Source organism: Cryptomeria japonica, chromosome 9, assembly GCF_030272615.1.
Source record: "Cryptomeria japonica chromosome 9, Sugi_1.0, whole genome shotgun sequence".
Lineage (NCBI taxonomy): Eukaryota > Viridiplantae > Streptophyta > Pinopsida > Cupressales > Cupressaceae > Cryptomeria > Cryptomeria japonica.
Genome location: NC_081413.1, coordinates 429,761,851 through 429,783,059, shown reverse-complemented (window position 1 = coordinate 429,783,059; position 21,209 = coordinate 429,761,851). Strand labels below are relative to the sequence as shown.

General features: G+C 37.6%; 1 protein-coding gene across 1 annotated transcript in view; it reads right to left on the bottom strand.

Annotated features, from left to right (window-relative positions):
- The window catches only part of LOC131077853 (uncharacterized), a 57,928-nt gene that overhangs the window by 5,449 nt on the left and 31,270 nt on the right, over positions 1-21,209 (bottom strand). The window contains exons 2-5 of the mRNA XM_058015437.2: positions 5,839-5,927; positions 5,638-5,694; positions 4,170-4,232; positions 3,923-3,988 (exon numbers count right to left, since the gene is read on the bottom strand). Of these exons, the coding sequence (XP_057871420.1) occupies positions 3,923-3,988; positions 4,170-4,232; positions 5,638-5,694; positions 5,839-5,927 (275 nt within the window). The remainder of the gene's footprint in view (positions 1-3,922; positions 3,989-4,169; positions 4,233-5,637; positions 5,695-5,838; positions 5,928-21,209) is intronic.

Below are 21,209 nucleotides of genomic sequence, written 5' to 3'. Positions count from 1 at the left end.
AAATCAAAACAATCGACCACCTCCTTTTAACAAATCAAGGTTCAAATGGGGGTATTGCGCACTTTGAGGATCTACTTGTTGGATTGAGACTTGTGAACCATCTCTGGAAGACTGAACTTCAAGATGTCCCAAAATTCTTGAAAGAATTCAATGGAAAAATTGTTTAGGCCAACAGTTTTCCCTCTCCATCCAGAACACAACTTGAAGCTCCTCATAAAAGATGGGAACCTATAAGCAAGTTGTTCATGTCCACGGATACAAGATGGAGTATGCACGCCAGAATGATTTGTTCTTCCTCCAAGGCCTTGGGACCATTTTCCTAAAAGACGGAAGAAAAATATTAGAGCCTCCCCACTTCTATCCTAGCTGGACAGTTTATTACCTTGGGTAAAGATGAGAGCAGATAAAACATCCCCACTTCTGCTATCTTTGAGTGAATTATAGAAAAATCTAAAAAGAGATTCCTATCTCCCTCTTGTAACTGATCAGTTCTCAACTTCCAAAATCCTCCTGTAAGTGCCATTCATTATGCTCTTTAATAAGAGAGGATTTCTTCAAAAGATAGTCTCTTGTCATACCCATTTCCTTTATTTGAAAGGTGATATCATCTAGTTTCTCCTACACCTGTTTATTTTTTCTCAAAAATGTTTCTAAAACAAGATTTTTTCCTCTGTTTGAGCTTAAACTTCACAAATTCAAGTCTTTTGATGAAGGAATACATAGCAGTACCAAAAGGGCGTTTTCCCTCCAGCCACAATATAGCCATGTTTTCATAAATCATCAATCTCCAAGCTACATTAGTTTAAGTTCAAATGGAAGCTTTTTCAAATGAGAGAAGAGAGAAAATTTAATAAGTCGGCGATCCAATCCTTTCCAATGTAGAATATCAAAGGAGACCAAAGAATCACCAAACAAACACTTGGAGACTAAAACTTGTCACGACACTCAAAGATGGAGTCCTATTCTAGGTAAAGCGGCCAAATATAGGTTTAACATTCACAAGATTATTAAAAAAAAGAGAAATTTTCTCCCAGCAAAGAAAAAGAAGGATATAATTGATTACAGCCACCAAACTTCCTATCAAGATTGAGAATAACATTGAACTCTACTGCCATGATCCACAAAAAAGAGGGGAATAAGGAATGGAGAAATTTAATGTGAAACCAGAGGAGTTTCTTACCTTAGAAATCTGTAGAAGCATAAACATTGGAAAGGGAAATGGAGCTGCCTAAATCAAAGCAAGAGCCAACCAAGGAGATAGAGTGCCTACTAGCTATTCAAAGAAAACTAAGCCAGTGAGGATTCCATAAACAAGCTAGACCAACTGCAATTACTTGGGCATATGTTGACTGCCTTTCCTAATCTTGGAGAAGAGAGAAGTTATTCCCTCCACAAAAAGTTTTGTTATTGGAGAAATATAATATCAAACTTGTGCTCTCAAATAAGGTCCTAAATAGTTTTTTGATGAGGGGTGCTTTCCATTCTATGAAATCAGTGTCATTTATGGGGATTAGGGAAGTGATCATCTAACGTTTGAATCATTGTAGCAAAAACCGTTTTGGGAAAAAATCGCAAATCAAAAATCTCACGAAAAAATTCTACAAGAAATTGTAGATAGAAACCCTCATAAATTGCAATTAAACTCTAAAAAACTAGCTGAAATCAAAGGAAACCAGTCAAAATCACAGTCAACGGAATATCATTAAAAACCCTAATGCAAATCACTAAAAACGGTAACAAAAATCACCGGAAATCATGAAAAAACCTTACAAAAATCTCACGAAAACATTCTACAAGAATTTGTAGGTAGAAATCCTCATAAATGGCAATTAAACTCTAAAAAACCAGCTGAAATCAAAGGAAACCAGTCAAAATTTGCAGTCAACGAAATATCATTTAAAAAAAGGATTTTTTTGAGGGAAAAATTGGTAGTTTTCCAATTTTGCGATTAATCGTGAATTTCCCGATTTATGCTTCTATGGTTTTAATGACACCAAATTCAACCCAGGATCCCCAATCATCTTCACCTTTTCTTGATCTCACTTTCTACTAGCTTTGGAAATCTTATTTGAGGCACTCTTTTTGAGATTATTTTACAGAAGATCTAAGAGAAGTGGAGCTTTCTTCTTAGAATCATCTTTTGATTCCTGAATTAGAGCTCCTTTTGTTCAGACAAAATCAAAGGTATTTTCAATGAAATTATATGTAGTGTAAAGAGGGTCAATGATTGTAGAGGTATCCACGTTATGAACTCCTTGATGCATGGCAGCTTCTTTGATGCAACTAGGAGAGGTGGTCTCACATTAAGGGACACCTGTAATTCAAAATCATCGTGGGAAGATGCAACAGGATTTGCTTGAATCTGATCCTTGGACCATTGGGACCTATCAAACATGGAAGGCCCTGTTCCCCAAAGTTTCTAGCACCGTAAATCTATCATTAAACTTTCCTGTTGGTAAGTTTCCTTTCTGGCCCTCTATTGCGGGTTTTCAAAGGCATGAACCATCTAGATCTAATCCATCAACATGAGTTGGCACTTTCCATTTTCTTTAAGCTTCTGCTATAGAGTTTTTGAGTGGCAATTGGGAGTGAGATATAGCTATTTGCAGGCAATTTCCTTATAAATGCCCAACTCGACAATGAAACATAAGAGCCTCATAGTCTATTTGTTGAATCTGTTGCATGTTCCCAATTTGATTTGTAGAGAATCAACAAGGGACTTATTAAGATCAATTTCAACACAAATGCGAGCATATGTAGTTTAACTTCCTTAGGTTTCCCAAGGACAGCAGCAAGAATATCTAATCGAGATTCATGAGAGGAGCTGTTACACAACATCAAATCCCACATGCCAAGTTTTAATGTATAAACCTGCCTGATTGCAAAAGTAAGGACCTCATTCAAATGCCATATTGCAATCAGCCGTTCTTGAAAAAACCACAAAGAAAAATTCATTTGCAGCCAAAATAACCCTCTCAGGTTGCCAAGTTCAACGAGCCCAATTCTCCAGGAAGGACAAAGTAACTTTGATGCCCATATACTTGCAAATCCAAGCATGCTTGGACACATATAACATTCTCTGCAATGAGATCTGGGATGATTACAAGAATGGGCTGATCTTTGCTCTTTTGCAGGCGACCATCAGATCGAGGTTGATTTTCAGTCCTCTGGTCAGATTTGACATCATTTGTAGCCTACATCAGCAAAGTGACTGCATTTTTGTTACCAGAGGTTGTGGGCTCATTAACCTGAACTGCTTTAAATGATAAAGAAAAGGGAGCCCTCCAGGTGCAGCCATGGATGCCAAAACACAGAGATGGCAGTTATACATCTCAACAATAACCTTGCCGCAGGCAGCCTCCCATCAACCTCCAAATCCAACCAGCACAGCTTCAAAACCAGTTAAACAACTATAAAGAAAGCAGCCTTATGGGCTGTGCAAGGAAGCAATTGACCCAAGGGAAGCCACCAGCAGCAGCCGTGATCAATAAAAAAACTGCACAAGATTACATTTTATTTCAAATATTACTGATTGATATGATTGATGATGCTTTACGTTGCTTGACCAGTTGCAAGCCTTTACTCAATCAAGGTAAACATTTCAAAACGATCAGGATCCTCTCCTCAAAAAGCTCAAGAGCACGACAGAACATGCAATGTGATGTTCTCCGACCACACACATTAAATGCTTAGAAAATAATGGTAATTTATAATGGAGATTTTTGCTAAATATGGAAAATATCAAAGATATTGAGGTTCTTATTATCATTCTCCCAGAAATTGTTAAATTGTCTTACTAAGAACAGTCCTGCAAGAAAATTGAGGCTACAGAGCTCCATTTGCAGCTTTTCTACTCAAGAAACCAAAGCTACAAAATGGAGCCAACACTAAGTTAGCAAATTTATGAATGAAATATTCTCACCTTAGGATTTGTAACTATAACTCCAAATGCACTGAAAGTGTCATATAGCAGCTTTTCATCCACATCCTGCAAATGGAAGGATCAAATTGAACATGATTAATTTGGTTGCCACTTATCATGCAGAGATCAACCCTCGTAATTGCCAAAAAAAAATAGTTCCTCCTGTTTGCATTCTCACTAAAATTTAAAACTAAGAAAATAAACAAGTTAAACTACTACTATGAACAATGCAAGATCATAAACTTACAGGATCAAGATTGCCTACAAACAAGTTTGCTCCAACATCCAAGCTCTTCTTATCTTGAGAGGCCTAAAATGATCAATGATCCACAAAAATTGGGTCAAAATTACATTATAGAAGCATAGGAGCTTCAATCTTATACGGATTTCTCAAATGGAATCTATTAACCCGTACTGCCAAATAAGTTAATTCATCTTTTTAGAAAAGAATCTGTATTCTGTTCCACATCAAAAACAGAGTTTTGTAACTGCAAATTTTAACTTAAAATGTCATCTGGTGTACCTAGTAATTTGATAAAATTGAAGTTACTAATTAGAGGACTTTATATTATAGCAAGATAGCTGATAATGGCAATGTATTTAAATATTAAATTCATTGTGCTTTTGAAGGATAGCGGGTATTCAAAGTGTTTGGATGTTTATATATTTTTTAAAACATTTATGATATTATAGTTGATATCCACTGCTGACATTGAATATTCCTTTGGAAATGATTTCATTTGATCAAATATTGTTACTTTGAGAAAAACCAAAAAACAAAATATGGGGGCTGTTTTCTACTGTTCGGCACTATTATTTGTTTATGCAGCTCAGAGTGGCATTCCAGCAAAAAACAATCTCCTTCATATTTGCATTCAACAACAGCGGCTTCCATTGTTCTTGAGGATCATAAATGTCACGAAATGAATGAAATGTTGTTGTTTAGGATTTCAAGGTGGTCAACATATAAACAAAACCCATCAAAATCCACCATTGTTTACAGAATCACAATGGAAATGCACTGGAATCACCTTGTCATTGACCACACAATTCTGACAGGAAAAATATGAACCGTGACCAAACCCACAGGTGCATCATTCTGCAAATTAATGACCCTTAAAACCCCATTTTTTAAAATATATTTTATTAAAAAAATTGTGGCCTTTATCCATACGAATATTAGAAAACTGTCAACAATTTTTTTGTAATGTTTAAAAGTCCACCGAATTTTGAACTTCATGACCAAAATTCAACGAACTTTATGACTTCGCTTAGAACCAAAGCAATGAAACACATTTATAAAGACAAAATCACTTCCAAAGAGTGTGAAACTGAAGTCAAATTTCCTGAAAATAAGTGTTATGCAGAAAAATAAAAAAGCGTGACCCAAAATCAAACATTACAGAGCAGGACAGTTATATGTATCCTACAGAATGATTACAACCATTTTCTGGGCAATGAAAATATAATATGGGAAACTAATTCAGTCTAATGGTCAGGTTGAATAAGATGCATCAATCATCACTTCCAAGTAATTACAACCACGGATTGAGATTCTAATTGCAAATGGCATCAATATATATCTCTGAATCAGTCACATAATTTATCAACCATCATAAATTAAAAGCATCATCTTATAAATAAAATTTTCTTACAAAAAAATAAACTATAGCAGAATATATTTAGCACAAGCACATGTATTCTCAAAAAATCACCTTATTAACTCGTATTGGCTTCCCATATAATTTAATCATGTTTAGAATCTTGATGGCCTGCGACATTGAAACAGTAGTCAATAAAAATTCAAAGAAGATTACTTACAGTAACTCAATTCATAAAGGACTTGTATCAGAAGAGCTGCTAAGATTTCATGTCTCGTACATAAACACTGTAAAAAAACAATAGGGTGTACTCACATAATCTGCATCTTCCTCACTTCGGAACTCTACAAATCCATAACCCTGATGAAGTCCAGTAACTCGATCTTTTGGCACATACACATTAACTGCATGAAACACCTTGATCAGCAACTCATCAAATTTATGTAATAACAGTATGCTTTAGTACAGCATTAACATTTCAAGGTTATAGTTATATATGCAAGACTATTTCAGACCAATGACCTTCCAACCTACGCCATCTTTGAAAGCATGCATATTTATTCAATAAGCTCGTAATTGTAAAAACCTACTCTCACAAACTGGGCTACCACAAAATTTCAACTCAGCCACACATAGGATTATTCTACTTCTTAGAGATCAACCCTCCTACTTACATTGCTTCTGTATATTCTACCGCTGGAGTGGTTTTTCTGGATATTAAGAATGGCTATTAATAATATATATAAAAGTTAAAGATTTAAACTTAAAAAAATTAAATGAGGGTGAAATTTTAAAAAGTAGTACCAAATTCTAAATTGAATTATATTTTTCAGACGTTCTCACAACTTCAATACGCTTAAAATAAAAGACAAAAAAAATTTAAACTAAAAATAAATTAAAATAATTTGAACAAATTAAAAGAGATCTAAAAACAAAGCACCAACTACTAAAATGAAAAATATTTTTGAAACATTCCACACCATTTCAATACACTTGTTGACATGTTTTTTATGATAGCGTCGAACACAGAATAAAGTTGCCTAACGGTCACTTCACTCTCTCTTGATCAAAGTACGATTGCATGCTAAGATTGAAAAAAGTTCAAACAATCGACTCCAAGGTTCCTTTATACTACAGACGTGACTCAGTTGGCTGATGTGTTTGCTGGTAATCCAAGGGGCCTTACGTTTGCATCATTCTTTCACTTCTTTGCTGTGGCTAGAACTCCATCATCGGATATGGAAATTCTGCAATGTTGCTGCTTCGAACGGACTAAAATGAACTGAAAGTAAAGGGGAAAAGGGTTTAGAAGGATCTAAATCTACTCCTAAGGGCAGTGATAACAATGAATAGTGCTTTGGTGGACAGATTCCAAATAAACCAAGCTCTGCTTCGCCAAGATAAACTACAACTCCGCAAGAACCGGTGCAATCTTTTGAGGATATTGAAGGATTTTCAAATCGGTAAAGTGCATTTGAATACCCAAAACGGCGCAATCCAAACGACTGTCCACAACCGAACTTAGCGCAAGTTTAGTGGCTCAGGCTAACTTTACACTGCAACTTACAATCAGCAAGATACAAAAAGTATGAACCATGGAAATTCATCAAACACCATTATATTCTCCATTGAAATCAAAGCACTTTACTACTTCTAATCTAAGTGAGGAAGGTGAAACCATGCAAGTTTTGAAAAAATAACTCAAGTGGACACCATCAGAGAACAATGTTTCACTATTATTTTCTCAAAAAACTTATCGCAACAATTTCATACAAAGCTCCCTCCTCCTTTTACAAATGAGGGGGGTCACCCCTTTATATAGGCCTCAGGCCATGATTACATGCAAAACCCTAATTAGGGTTTGCCCAAAAGATTCTCCACACATGATGCTACAAGGTGGGAATCTCCAATTAATAACCCATCATGTCCATATACAATTAATTCCATCCCATTACAATTAATTACATTCCAGAAGTGCCCACTATGCAATGAATGTACCCTCATGCAAAAATTGCCTGTGATGCCATAAATGCACCATCATCTTCTGAATGTTCTTCTGAATGTGATGGTTGCATGCAGAAGGAATATGTCATAATGCCATAAATGTGACGGCTGCATGCAAAGAGATGCTTCATTAATTCAACGTCCGTTGACTCAGCTGCCACTTGGCGAGAAAACCTTGGAGAGAGAAAACTTCAGGAGAGAAGAATTTGATCCATGAAGAATTTTTCTTGAAGTTTCTCGAACTCTCCTTGCTCTGGAGGACATTTTCAACAATTCTCCACCATCTCCTATTTTTTAGGAATTTCCACAATTTTAGGGTTTTCGTCCAAGAGAGAGAATTCTCTCACGTATCCATATCTTCAAAAATTTCTAAATTTGGAGGTCATTTGAGCCCTGAAAATGGATTTTTCAAATTCTTCCCTGGGGGGAAATTTCTTGTTCAGTTCATCCCCTGATTCCTTCCTTGCCTTAGAAATTTTATCTTCAATTCATCCTTGGGTGTGATTTCTTATTCTGGAGGAATTCTCTTTTTGAAAGGAATTTGTTCCTTACCTCGAGGAAGGAAATTCTTCATGCCTTAGCCAATTTTCATGATTTCCAAGAACTATGTCCTGAAGGAAGAAATTTCAAACACTTAGTCAATTTTTTACCTTTCCTGGAATTATGTCCTGAAGGAAGGAATTACCGACACAGCCAATTTTTTCACTTTCTTGCAATTTCTTCTTCTTGGGCGCAATTTTGACTTGGTGGAGGATTCAATGAAATTTGTGAATCCTCCATGCCTCCTTCATTTTGGCACCTGTCCTTCATCTTGGACAAAATTTTGACTCGGTGGAGGATTCAGTGAGTTTGTGAATCCTCCATGCCTCCTTCTATCTGGCGCTCCTCCACAAGGCTGGGGCGAAAATTCCTCCTTAAGGAAGGAATTCATTGTTTTGTGAATTGTCCATGTCTTCTTTTCAACATCCATATTTTTTAGGGATCCTCCTAAAATTTATGAGCCAGGTTCATTGGATGGAGAATTTTGCCACGATTCCGAATCTATAAAATTTTCCACACTCTGTCGAGATTCGGTGTCTAAAAATTGAATTTGCCCGAGGGGAATTTTGTTTTTTATTTCTCCTTGACTCCTTGGATTTTATGCCTTAGGCGAAATTTCAACTTTTAGCTTGGGCGAAATTTTCTCTATGTGGAGGATTCATGAAATTTATCCATCTATCCTTGCCTGACCCATTTTGGCGCCCAACTGCATCCTTGGGCGGAATTTTCACTCTGCCATGGATTCATAGAATTTGTCCATCTGTCCTTGCCTTCCTCATTTTGGCGCCCAACTGCATACTTGGGCGCAATTTTCACTCTGCCATGGATTCATGGAATTTTCCATCTGTCCTTGCCTTCCTCATTTTGGCGCCCAACTGCATACTTGGGCGCAATTTTCACTCTACCATGGATTCATGGGATTTTCCATCTGTCCTTGCCTTCCTCATTTTGGCGCCCGACTGCATACTTGGGCGGAATTTTCACTCTGCCATGGATTCATGGAATTTTCTATCTATCCTTGCCTTCCTCATTTTGGCCCCTGACTGCATAGTTGGGCGGAATTTTGCTAGTGTGAAGGATTCATGGATTTTCCTTCTCTCCATGGAAATCCCATTTTGGCGCCCAATTCCACATTTGGGCGGATTTTCGTTTATGCCATGGATTCATGGATTTTCCTTCTCTCCATGGAAATCCCATTTTGGCGCCCAATTCCACATTTGGGTGGATTTTCGCTTATGCCATGGATTCATGGATTTTCCTTCTCTACATGGAAATTCCATTTTGCCGCCCAATTCCACATTTGGGCGGATTTTCGCTTATGCCATGGATTCATGGATTTTCCTTCTCTCCATGGAAATTCCATTTTTTAATCTCCCAGACTTAGAATACTTTGACCTCTTGAGATTTTGAAGTGTTTTCCCGAGCTTTCCATTTTAGGCATGGATTTCCAACACTTGACCCATTTATGGCTTTCTTTGTCTACTATCTGACTTTCCGGAATTAGAAATGTCTGCGAATGCCTGATCCTTGTCGCCTTATCTGACTGACTTTGCCAGTACTGACTTTCCAAAAATAAAACATTCAAAATGTCAACGTTAGACCCCTAGACAGGGTGCAAGAATGAATTAATATAAATAGAAACTTACTAAAAATAGAAATTACTAAAAATAGTAAGTTTGATTTTTGGCAAAATGATGACATTCCAGGACCCGAAATAATCCCTAAAAATAGGGACTTTCTAAAAATAGAAAGTTGCACCGTTTTGGCTCAAATTTTACTGGGAGGTCCCTTGAAGGGTCCTGATTCCAGTTGTATGTTCAGTTTCTTCAAAACCCTAACAGAAACCCCTAAAATCTAGGACAAAAGGCATAAACCCAAAAACAAGACAAAACAAGCCCTCGACTTAGCCAAATTTGCTCAAACGAAAGGCAGACTTGACCAATATGACTCCCAAACACTTGCAAAGCAGAAAGACTGATGAGACTGCTGCGAAAAGACCCCAAAAAACGCAAGCCAAAAGACCATGAGGGCCTAAAAAGTAGGGGGTCCCCATTTGCAATGGGGCGATGTGTGAAAACGTCACAACAACACTCAATTTTAAATTTATCATTATGAATTCTTTAACCAAATCTTAAACATAGAATATGTCAATCATGGTTTTTAATTGTAATTTCGGTATTTTTAAAAGCATAATATCAAACCCCACCAATATAATATATGGTGTGAGAGATATTGTGTCTATATATGAAATCTTCATATATCAAAACTGAAAGCTTCATATAAACCTCGTCATTGACTCCCTGCCCTTCCTTGAAGACAGCTCATAAGTCATCCTATATGAATATTCTAGGCACCAACTGATGGCCACCACAACATTCAAAATTTCAACCACCATCCACAAAGCAACATGAACTTTGTATTTAGTTACACTGCTTGAAACATAATCTTTTAAAAGCATTTAGGAAACATAAAAAATAAAAGAACAGCATTATAAATAAACTAATCAATGCATTTGTTTTCAACGCCTACAATAACACCATATTTTTTATTATTGCAACATGGTTTTAAATTACAAACTATCCCTATTAAATAATATCTAGTCAGGCATAATTAATTTATTAGTCACAACAACAATTTTGATTAAGATTAGAATTTTGTTCAAGTGATTGAGATGTAGTTAAAAAATTGGGTTCTCATTGTGGAGACCTGTTGTGACCTAATTCACACATCGCCCCATTGCAGATGGGGACGCCCTATTTTCGCTTTTTAGAGTTGTCTTGAGCTCTGCATTTTCATAAATCTTCATTTTGAGAGAGTTTAAGAGTTAAGAGTTTTGAGGTCATCCCAAGTCAAATTGAGAAATCTTGCTCAAAATTCCATTTGAGTGTTGCCAAAGTGCTTAGAAGGTCCGAAGGACAAGGATCGCAATTGCTTTGGGTCATTTCTGACAACTTGCTATTTTTAGAAAAAAAAAATTAGAAATTTTTACTTTTTCTGCTTTTTTGAAAGTGGCATATGGGTTTTGCTCCTCAAATGATTTTATTACTACCCGTTTTGTCGGAATTTAAAAGTCTCGTCTCCGAATATAAAAAGCAGGGCTTCAAAATTTTTACTTTTTTATGAGATTAGAATTTTGTTCTTTAGGTCATTTCAGTCTCGTCTATGTCTTTAGATTCGAAAAATTTTGCTTCTAAGTTTAAAAAGCAAGGGTTTGATTTTTTTTGCTTTTTTATGAGATTAGGGTTTTGATCTTGTTGTCACGTATTCACACATCGCCCCATTGAAAATGGGGACCCCTACTTTTTTTTTGCTTTCTAGGTGTTTAGGGTTTGTCTGTTAGCCTTTGCATTTTGAGTGTCGCCAAGGGATCAATAGGATGGTAGGCTTTGCTTGAGCCAGGGGAGTCAGCAGGTGCTCCAGGTTAGGGTTTCTTTGAGAGTCTTCCTTAGGGCCTGGTTTTGCTCTTGTTGCTAATTGTGTCTTGCTTTGTGAGTGAGTATCATTCTTGAAGGTCCGAGCTAGGTCAAGTTGGTGAGTGATGAAGTCTGGAATGTCATCCTCATCTTCAAATGCCCTGAAATTTGGCTAAGTCTGGAATGTCCTGATCCTGAAATTTGGCTGTCTGGAATGTCCTGATCCTGAAATTTGACTAAGTCTGGAAAACTGAAGAATCCTCCAAAAACTAGATTTTGCAATATAGCTCCTGGAGGTCCGAAACCACTCTCAAACATCCTGACAGTATATATATGGAATATAACTTAAAGTATAAGAAAGAAGAAAGATATAAGGAAATGTCACTTATACTTAAATGAAAATGAAGTCAGGATCTTGGCCAAGAATAGGGATTTCGCTCCTGACCCTTCCAAAGGGTCCAAAGCGAAAATCCTTGAAGAGCTCAAATTCTCAGTTATCAAGGCCAAATTTCTAGTTCCTAAGGCATGTTTGAAGGTATTTTTGAATGTTCTAGCCTTGTCAAGATTGAAAGATGAAGGATTTTAGCCCAAAAGATGAATTTCCCTCCTGACCCTTCCAAAGGGTCCAGAGCGAAAATCTTCCTAAAGCTCATTTCCTCCCTAGTGTGACCAAATTTTGATTTGCAGAGCATCTTGAAAGGAAGGATGGACGTGTTTGGACTTTGGAAATGTTTGAAAGCCTTGAAAAAATGAAGGATTCTAGCCAAGAAGGTGAATTTCGCTCCTGACCCTTCCAAAGGGTCCAGAGCGAAATTCCTTGCAAGCCTATTCTTTTGACCTTGTTTTGGCTTAAGACCTTATCCCTTGGGTGAAGAATGATGTCTAGTTGTCTTCTAGAGTGGATTGGAGTTGAAGAAATGGAGAATCAATCCAAGAATGAGATTTTCGCTCCTGACCCTTCCAAAGGGTCCAGAGCGAAAATCCTCCTAGACCTCATTTCCTTCCCTATTTGACCAAATTGTGATGTCCAAAGCATGTCGAAAGGGAAAATTGACATTATCTTGCCTTTGAGAGTGTTTTCTAGCCTTTTGAGGTGAATGCAACTTGAAATGATGGAGGAATAAGCCTAAATTAAGAAATTCGCTCCTGACCCTTCCAAAGGGTCCAAAGCGAATTTTCTCTAAATCACCTTTTTTCCCAATTTTGTGCCAAGCCAAGTGCTGACTAGGGCGAATTTTGATGGGAGAGCTCCTCAGGAATGACTTTGACTTAGCAATGATTATCAAACTTAAAGGAATTGAGCCAAAAAGTGATTTTCGCTCCTGACCCTTCCAAAGGGTCCAGAGCGAAAATCTTAAAACCACCTATTTTCCTTGCAAGTCTAGTCAAACATTAGGTTTTCATGTCTTGGATGGGTGCGAGGAGAGGTGTTCTTGCCTTGTTGAAGTTGATTGAAGACAAATGATGAAGGAGTAAGCTCAAGTCAAGATTTTTGCTCCTGGTAAAATTTTGATTTTTATGGCCTAGAGAGGAGGGAGGCAAGGTGTTCTAAGTCTTGGAGGTGATTTGAAGTTGAAAGGATGAGGAAATAACCCTAAAACAAGATTTTCGCTCCTGACCCTTCCAAAGGGTCCAGAGCGAAAATCCTAAAATTTACATATTCCTTTCAAATTTATGCTAAACCATGCCTAGGCCAAGGTGAAAGATGCCCTTGAGATTGCCCTTGAGTTGATTGTTGTCTCCAGAAATGATGATTTTGGGCTAAAGGAAGAAATTCGCTCCTGACCCTTCCAAAGGGTCCAGGGCGAAAATTCTTCAATCACCTTTTTCTCCTTGAAAAATTAAGTCAAACTGGAGTTGGATGAGAGAAGAGAAGTGTTTCCTTGCCTTGTGAAGTGATTTGAAGTTGAAATGATGGAGAAGTGAGCTACAAACAAAAAATGCGCTCCTGACCCTTCAAAAGGGTCCAGAGCGAAAAACCCTAAAACCACCTTTTTCCTCAAGATTTGAGTGAAGTCAGGCCTAAACAAGGGTGAGAGATACCATTTGGATTGCCTTGGATAGACTCTTGACCATCAAAGATGCATATTTTGAGCTAAAATTGGAATTTCGCTCTTGACCCTTCCAAAGGGTCCAGAGCGAAATTTTGGATGGGTCCTGTCCCTGGCTAGGTTTTGAGCAAATTTGACCTTTTGGCCTTGTGAAGATCAAACCAATGTTGCCAAGTTGGGAAGTGGATTCAATGTGGGGGAGTCCAGATGAATTGAAGTGAAGGAAGTGTAAACTGAAGCCTAAAGAAGGAATTTCGCTCCTGACCCTTCCAGAGGGTCCAGAGCGAAATTCCCAAAATCAACTAGTTTGCCCATGAGGAAGGTCAGGTTGTAGATTCCTAGCCTTTGGTGAGGAGAAGGATAGCGTATGCTTGCCTTGGAAGACATTTTGGAGTAGAGACATGATGGAATTTGTCCAAAAATGCAAAATTCGGTCCTGACCCTTCCAGAGGGTCCAGGGCGAAATCTTTTGAAACTACTATTTTTCACCTTGTTTGGGCCAGGCGAGGAGCTGGTTGTGAGGTAACATTGAAAAGAGGTCCAAGTTGGCTAGGAATGCTAATTTCGCTCCTGACCCTTCCAGAGGGTCCAGGGCGAAATTCTTATAGGGCCTGTCCCTAGAAAGAGTCTTGAACTAACTTCATTTTAATATCTTTTGTTGATGATTTAAGGTGTGAAATACTATGTTGAAATGAATTTATTATGTCCTTAATCATCTTTCGATTTGTTTTTGTAGATGAAAGAAGATCAAGCCAAGACAAGAACGACCTTCTCCAGTCCAGCATCAACAAGGACGGCCTTCTCCAGTCCAGCATCATCAGGGACGACCTCTTCCAGTCCAGCATATGAAGGAAAGGTAAACCATCCATCCTGCACATCAAAGACAAAGGAGGTTAAAGCAAGGGTTCGTTGAAGAAGCAGACAGTTTCAGAAGAGTTAATCAAAGTTAGCTTCTCAACATCATCAAATTGAGCATCTACCAAGTTACAAGTGTCAGACAAGGTGGCATCCCAGTCATCACTCCTCTAGTCGGATTGGTCCACCTCAACATGTCCAAATTCAATGTACTTGACTCATTGGAGATGGCACAAACTTCGATGTACCTACACCGATTCTCTATTGGTCGAATATTCCAGAGAAGACATGTGTCCAAACAATACAATTGTTTCATTGGCCAGAATTGAGTTTGTTGTAACAAACCCTAATTAGGGTTTTTATTGTAAGATCTCGGCCATTGATTTCAAGTTGATCTGAGCTATCGATTTGTATTGAGGGCGCTATATAAGCCCTAGCTCCTCATTTGTGAAGAGAATAGTTAGTCAGTAGTTAGAAGGTGAGCAGTTAGTTCATAGAGGTTAGAATAGCTAATGATTAATAGCAAATAGAATAGCAGTTAGAGTAGAATAGAAAGAGAAGGCAAAGATTGTTGCCAAGATGTTGTTGTAAAAGGCTTGTAAAACTTCATTGAAGAAATGGTGAAATCTATGGGTCGATTCAACAATTTGCATGGTCTCTATACTTCTCAGATTTGATTTCATGTTATTAGATGAGTGGAAGAAATGTGTTTGATTAATGGTGAAATTTGTATATCCATACTACTAACAGTTTGTTGATTGCAGACTTGCCTTGTGTAGTCAACTGGAATCATTCAACTTAATCTGAACTTCAATTGTCGCTTCTTCACTGATATGCATCAGCCTGATGGTGTCTATGCCTGTAGCGACGATCTGAACATCATAAAGCTTTCCTCCGAAGATCGCACTAATCTTGTGGAGATGGTCCTGGGATGTCAAAACAGGACTTAGTTAGAATTTCACCAAAGATCATTCATTGCTCCTACATTCTTAGAGTCAGGATTAGATCCTTCCCTCGCCCTCATCCTTTTTTCCTTTTTTTTCAAAAAAGGTCTAGGCTAGTGAAATCCTGTGTTTCCAGTAATATTCAAAGCAAATCAGACGTTTAGGTCGTCAAGTGTAAGTCCCCTTGTGATTCCAGCAAAATCACATCATACCACAGAGAGCTTATCCACACATAGAGATCCTACATAACAGAACCTTGGAGTTGCTCTGACTGATCAGTCGGCGAGATCTTCAGCAGTCAGGAACTTTGTTCAAGAGAGGATAAGATACTTCAGTATTTTATTTTGTGTTCGCATGTGCATAAAAAACACATCAACAGATCCCCATGCCAAATTATTACTACCCATGTTCTCAGATTTTGAAAATATGGTCTCTAAGGGAAAAAAGCAAGATGTAAACCCTAATTAGGGTCTTGTTCCAAAAAAGCACTCTTCAAGTCATATGATCAGTACCCCCATGTTCCAAGAACTTGGGGTTTTGTTCCAGAAGATCAAATGTGAACATGGCTAATCTAGATGGAAGCATGGCTGATCAAATAAGAAGCAAATTGGCATCCAGGAAAAATTTCGCCCAAGGCATGGTTAATGGCAAGATCCTCAAGCCAAGGATGGAAGCATGGAACATGGCACATAAACAAGAATGTCCAAGTTACTCTCAAGTTCGCCCTAAGGCAAGAAGCAAAGTTATCTGGCACTTGCTAAACTCACCTAGGCAAAATTGAAGTTGGCATAACATGAATAAAGTTCACCTAACATTGAGAATTGTCAAGTTGGCAATAATATGTTGATGACATTGCACTTTTGATGATTTGGCGTTTGAAGGCAATTAAAACAATAAAATATGTGACATGGCATCTTAACTCCTTTAAAGTTCGCCTTCTAGAAGGAAGTAAATAAAACACTCCCAAAATCGCATTCTAGAAGAAAGCAAAGGGATGAGAGAAGAAGGATAAAACTTTCTAAAAATTGTATATGATAGAAGCTTCCAAGGCTCCCTTCTAGAAGAAGGCAAAGAGTTCGAATTTCTTGAGGATGAAATAAAACAATAAAGCTTCTAGAAGTCTCCAAGAAGCTATAAGACAAGGTTTTCAACACCTCTTTTGCTAATCAAAGTTCGATAGCAGCATAAGCCTGTGTCTAAAAATCGCCAAGGATGAGCAAAAGATTGAATAGCTTCCAAGCATAAAGACAATCAGATTCATAACAAAGCCCGATCAGGTTATCAAACTTTCAGCAGAGATAGCAAAATTTGCCTTGGAGATAAAAGATAAAGCACATTCAAAGGTTTTGATGAAGCAATTAAGAAGTTCGACATATCCAAAACCCTCCAAGTTTGCCATAGACAGCAGATTGAAGGTTCGATTGGCACAAAGATAAAATCAATATAGCATGCTTATATTATCATATTTTGAATTCACCTTGATCAATCCGCCTTGGAAGGGAAAGAGTGTTCAAATCTGATATTAAGGAATACTCATGTGATGATCTTCCAAGTGTGATGTAAACCTGTCCAAAAGCATATAAACTCCGCCAAGGAGGAGGCATTCAAGAATAAAATCGATCTTACAAAGCATGGAACATTTTCATCCAAAACCGCCTAAGGTTGGGCAATAAAGCATCACATAAAGTATGAAGTAAACCTTGACAAAAGACATGGCAGAAAGCAAGATAAATTGTCTGTCATCACTGAAATTCACCATGAACAGCAAGCACAATGATAAGATAACTTCCAAATACACATGCCCATCATGACCAAAAGACATGACTGTCCAAACCCTACTAAACTCCGATCTGCAGTCAATAAAGATGGCATGAGTTAGCTAAACTCCTACCTAGGGTTTAAAAGGATGACATATTGAAAATTTGCCTATAAAGTATTAAGATTTACCACAGATGATCGTCAAAGAATGTTCCAAGCCTAAGGAAAGTATGAAAATTGCCAAAGATGACATGACAAAGAGCAAACATAAATCGATATGAAGCATGCCAAGATATAGAAGGTGCATATTGAAGTAAATTTGTTCCAAGACACAAACCCTAAGGCATGAAGAAATTGTCCAAACCCTCGCAAGTTGATCAAACACTGACACAAATTGATTCATCTGGGCATAAAAGAAATATGTGAAGGTGCCTAGCTAGAGACTTAAAATTTGATCCATCAAACGTGAAGAAAATTAATTTGCCACTCCAAGAGGACAAAATTCTGATCAACAAATTCACATGAAATCAGACCAGCATTTTGGAAAACAAATTTGTCACATGAAATGATTTTTTGATTATGCGAGATCAATTAAACATCTTGACTCTTGAGGTGATCTCGTCCCTGAAGTAATACATTCATGTTTCGATGTATTTTCATAAAAATAATTTTCAACACTTTCAAAATCCAAGATTTCTAGAAAGTTCTAGAAGATTCTTTGATGAGAGAAATTTTGAGAGGAAAATAAAACTTTCCATTTTGGAAAGACTTGAAACAAAAACAAAAAAACAATAAAAAATTATCAAAAAAAAACACAATAAAACAAAATAAAACTTCTAAATTTAAGAATCCTAAACTCTATATATTCTCAACCAGTTCATTCTCACAATTCACTATTCAGGTTGAGCATTCAGAGAGCAATTGAGAAAAAGTTTTCCCTCAAATCTTTGATTTTCAAGAGAAAATCTTCAAAGTGTTGGAGGTCAAGAAATTAAGTATTTCCTCTGATTTTAAGACAGATTTTCAGAATCAGAGGTAAATTTCAGTCATAAAGAGGATTCAAAAATTCAATCTGACTGAATTTCTTTCTCTTTCTGTCTTATTTTCCTCAATTTTATCAATTTCTTGGCCAACCCCTTCACTTTCAATTTGCTTTTTCACAAGAACTTAACCATTTATCAAAGCTGAAAGTGAAGTTTTAAGAAAAAGGATTAAAAATCAGAATTAAAATCTGAAAATGAGTTTTCATGTGTTTTGAACGAAACACCATTCAAGAAGCATCAATGAAGTTTGCCAGCAAAGGGAAGCAGATGGAATCCAAGATAAAGTCTAAATGGAAGAATGTCACAGATACTGACCTTGGACATGTTGACCTAAAAGAGTTCAAAAAGAGAATGTATGGTCTTGATGGACATCTGCCAACACCCATAGCATGTCGGATGATGAGGAATAGTATCGTCCAAGCAGCCAGATTTCCTCTCGCCAAGCAATGTGCTGAGCTAATGGTTGAATGTGCTAGACACTACATTGCACAGTCAAGAGAAATTGTTGCACCTGATGGAAGGGTTTTAGCCAACCTTTCAGAGCTGTCCATCCAGGAAGCATTTGGAATTCCAAAATATAATAAGACCACCTACAAGACAAAAGAGGATACTAGAAGGATTTATGATGCTCAATCTAAGCTCTGTGCAGCCAATGTAAACAAATCATGGTTGGAGAAGAAGAGGGCTCAAGGGAAAGTGCCTAAGGTCCTGTTGCGCCCATACTTCAAGGAAGAATATGGTGATATTATCCTGCTGCTGAATAGGCTAATGGGCAGCACTAAGGCTACACCATTCGAAACATGGATGTATTACTTCAAGGACGAGATCACCTCAGGAGTCAAGATGTTTAATTAGTCTTGCATAATCAGCAATAACCTTCATGAGCAGCTGATGAATTTGGAGAAGACAAAATCATTCTACATGAGTTCTTACATAGTCTATCTGCTAGCTGCAACCTATAGATATTCTGGATTAATTTGTAGAGGCATAGTTGGCAATGGAGAGAATGAATTCCCGTCCTATGATTGCTACCCGTAGCTGCAGCTTAAGGAGAAAAGCTATCAAGCACATGATGCATTCTTGATGTACATTACAAGGACGTTGCAAGGAGGAACTCACTAGAGATTGTCTCCTAAAGCTAAAAGTATGATCAACAAGTATGGATCCCGGTTTATCCAGTTTCCAAAATTTACATACATAAGGGTCCAAGGCTTTGAAGGTCATCCTTATAAACTTCCAATTTACCCAACCAACCGGATGATTCTCCTTGAAGTCCTCAAGCAACTTGAGACATATCAGAATTTCAAAAGAATAAGGAAGAAGGCAGCAATCACATTTCCATTATTTATTGGAAATATGGAGGAATATTGTCCGATAGCACAGGCAGCTGAGAGTGCCAGGCTAGAGATGCAGTGGTACCCTTTCATGTTCTATCGACCTAGAGCAAATTATGATCTTCATAACAATATCAGATCAGCAAATGAAGGAAGATTTCGACACAAGGTAGACATAGAAGATTTTTGGGCTAATGCTGCAAATGAATTTGATATCCAAAAAAGGTTGTTTTCCAGATTGTCAGTAAATTTCATTAGAATGACTGAACCTTTTCTGGTAACAGATCAGTTGGAAGATAACGGAGAACATACTCAACCCGACTTTGATGAGCATGCACCCCTTCCTCCTATCAAGTGGTCAAAGCCAGAACATGCAAATTTAACCACTTTGATGTGGACAGTTATGCAGTATACCAAGTGGTGGGTTGATCAGCAATGTCACAGGCTGAAGAGGAAAAATATAACTTTGACATATACTCGGATGGGAGCAGCAGAAGGATATTCCTCAAATGAAGAAGCAACTCAAAGTGTTAGTGCTAAAAGAAAGGGGAAAGCAATTGTCAATAAAGAGCTTGCTCAGAAGAAGCAAAGGATAGAACCCTCTCAATCTGCCACATCTAAGAACAAAAAAAAAATATATTAACTGTTGATGAGTCATTGGCAAAGATAGACATTCCTTCTTCAATTAATGAAGAAAATGCAGAATTAGTCCACCAAGAAGATGAACAGCCACCGTCTCCTACTGGCACAGAGATTATAGAATCAGAAAATGAAATGGATGTTGAAGGAGAGTTTTAGAAAGGAATGATTTCCACCCTTCGAGGTATTGGATTTGAAGAAGGCAATCGGGAGATGGAAGGCATTAAGCAGCCCAATGTTCCTGATTAGCTGAAGGAGAGGTTGAAAATAAACGCACCAGTAATAGAGGATTCAAAGGAGGAGGATATGGCAGATTTCCTAGCCAGACTAGAAAAGGTTGCAGTCAAAAAACCAGCCAAGAAATTTTCCACCATCCAAATAGATGAGGCAAGCAACCGTACAGTGTAGATAGCCGTGCCAAAGATAAACAAGGCAAAGGGAGACATTGCTCCTCATGAGTATGAGATCACCACTTTTGACTTAGGCCCAAGCACAAAGGCCCAAGTAAAAGAGGACTTAGACAATTCAGTTGCTTCCATGAAAGCAAAGCTGGAAGAGGAAACAGAAAAGAAGAATGAGCATAAGAGAGAAGTAGAGCACTTAATAGAATATATTCGACATTTAACTACTAAACCACTTGATCAAGCCAATCCAGAGGTTCTCCCACTTTTGGATTCACAACAGGTAGTCAAAAGTTCCGAGGAAGATATAGTAACAGCCAAAGAAACTAGAGATTGGATAGAAAGTATAAGAGAAGAGGCAGCCAAGTTTATAGAAGGAATCTCATCAGCATATGAACAAACTTCTTCTTTACTTTCTAGGATCACGAACATGGCAGAAGTATGGACTAACTTCCAAGATATCCAAGATAGAATAATCCCATGCCTTAGAGAGCTTAAAGGAGTCTCGCCTCAAGAGTTGGTTGATCAAAAGATAATTGAAGTAGGGCCTGCCTATGATTTCAACAGTTGGCACTGGACGTTGGTTGCACAGAATGAAGTCTTGGAAAAGGTGAAAGTTGATGCCGATGGTGTTGATTTTAATACTTTCAGATTAATATAAACTCAGAAATCAGAATTTAGTTTCTAACTAGATTGATTAGTTG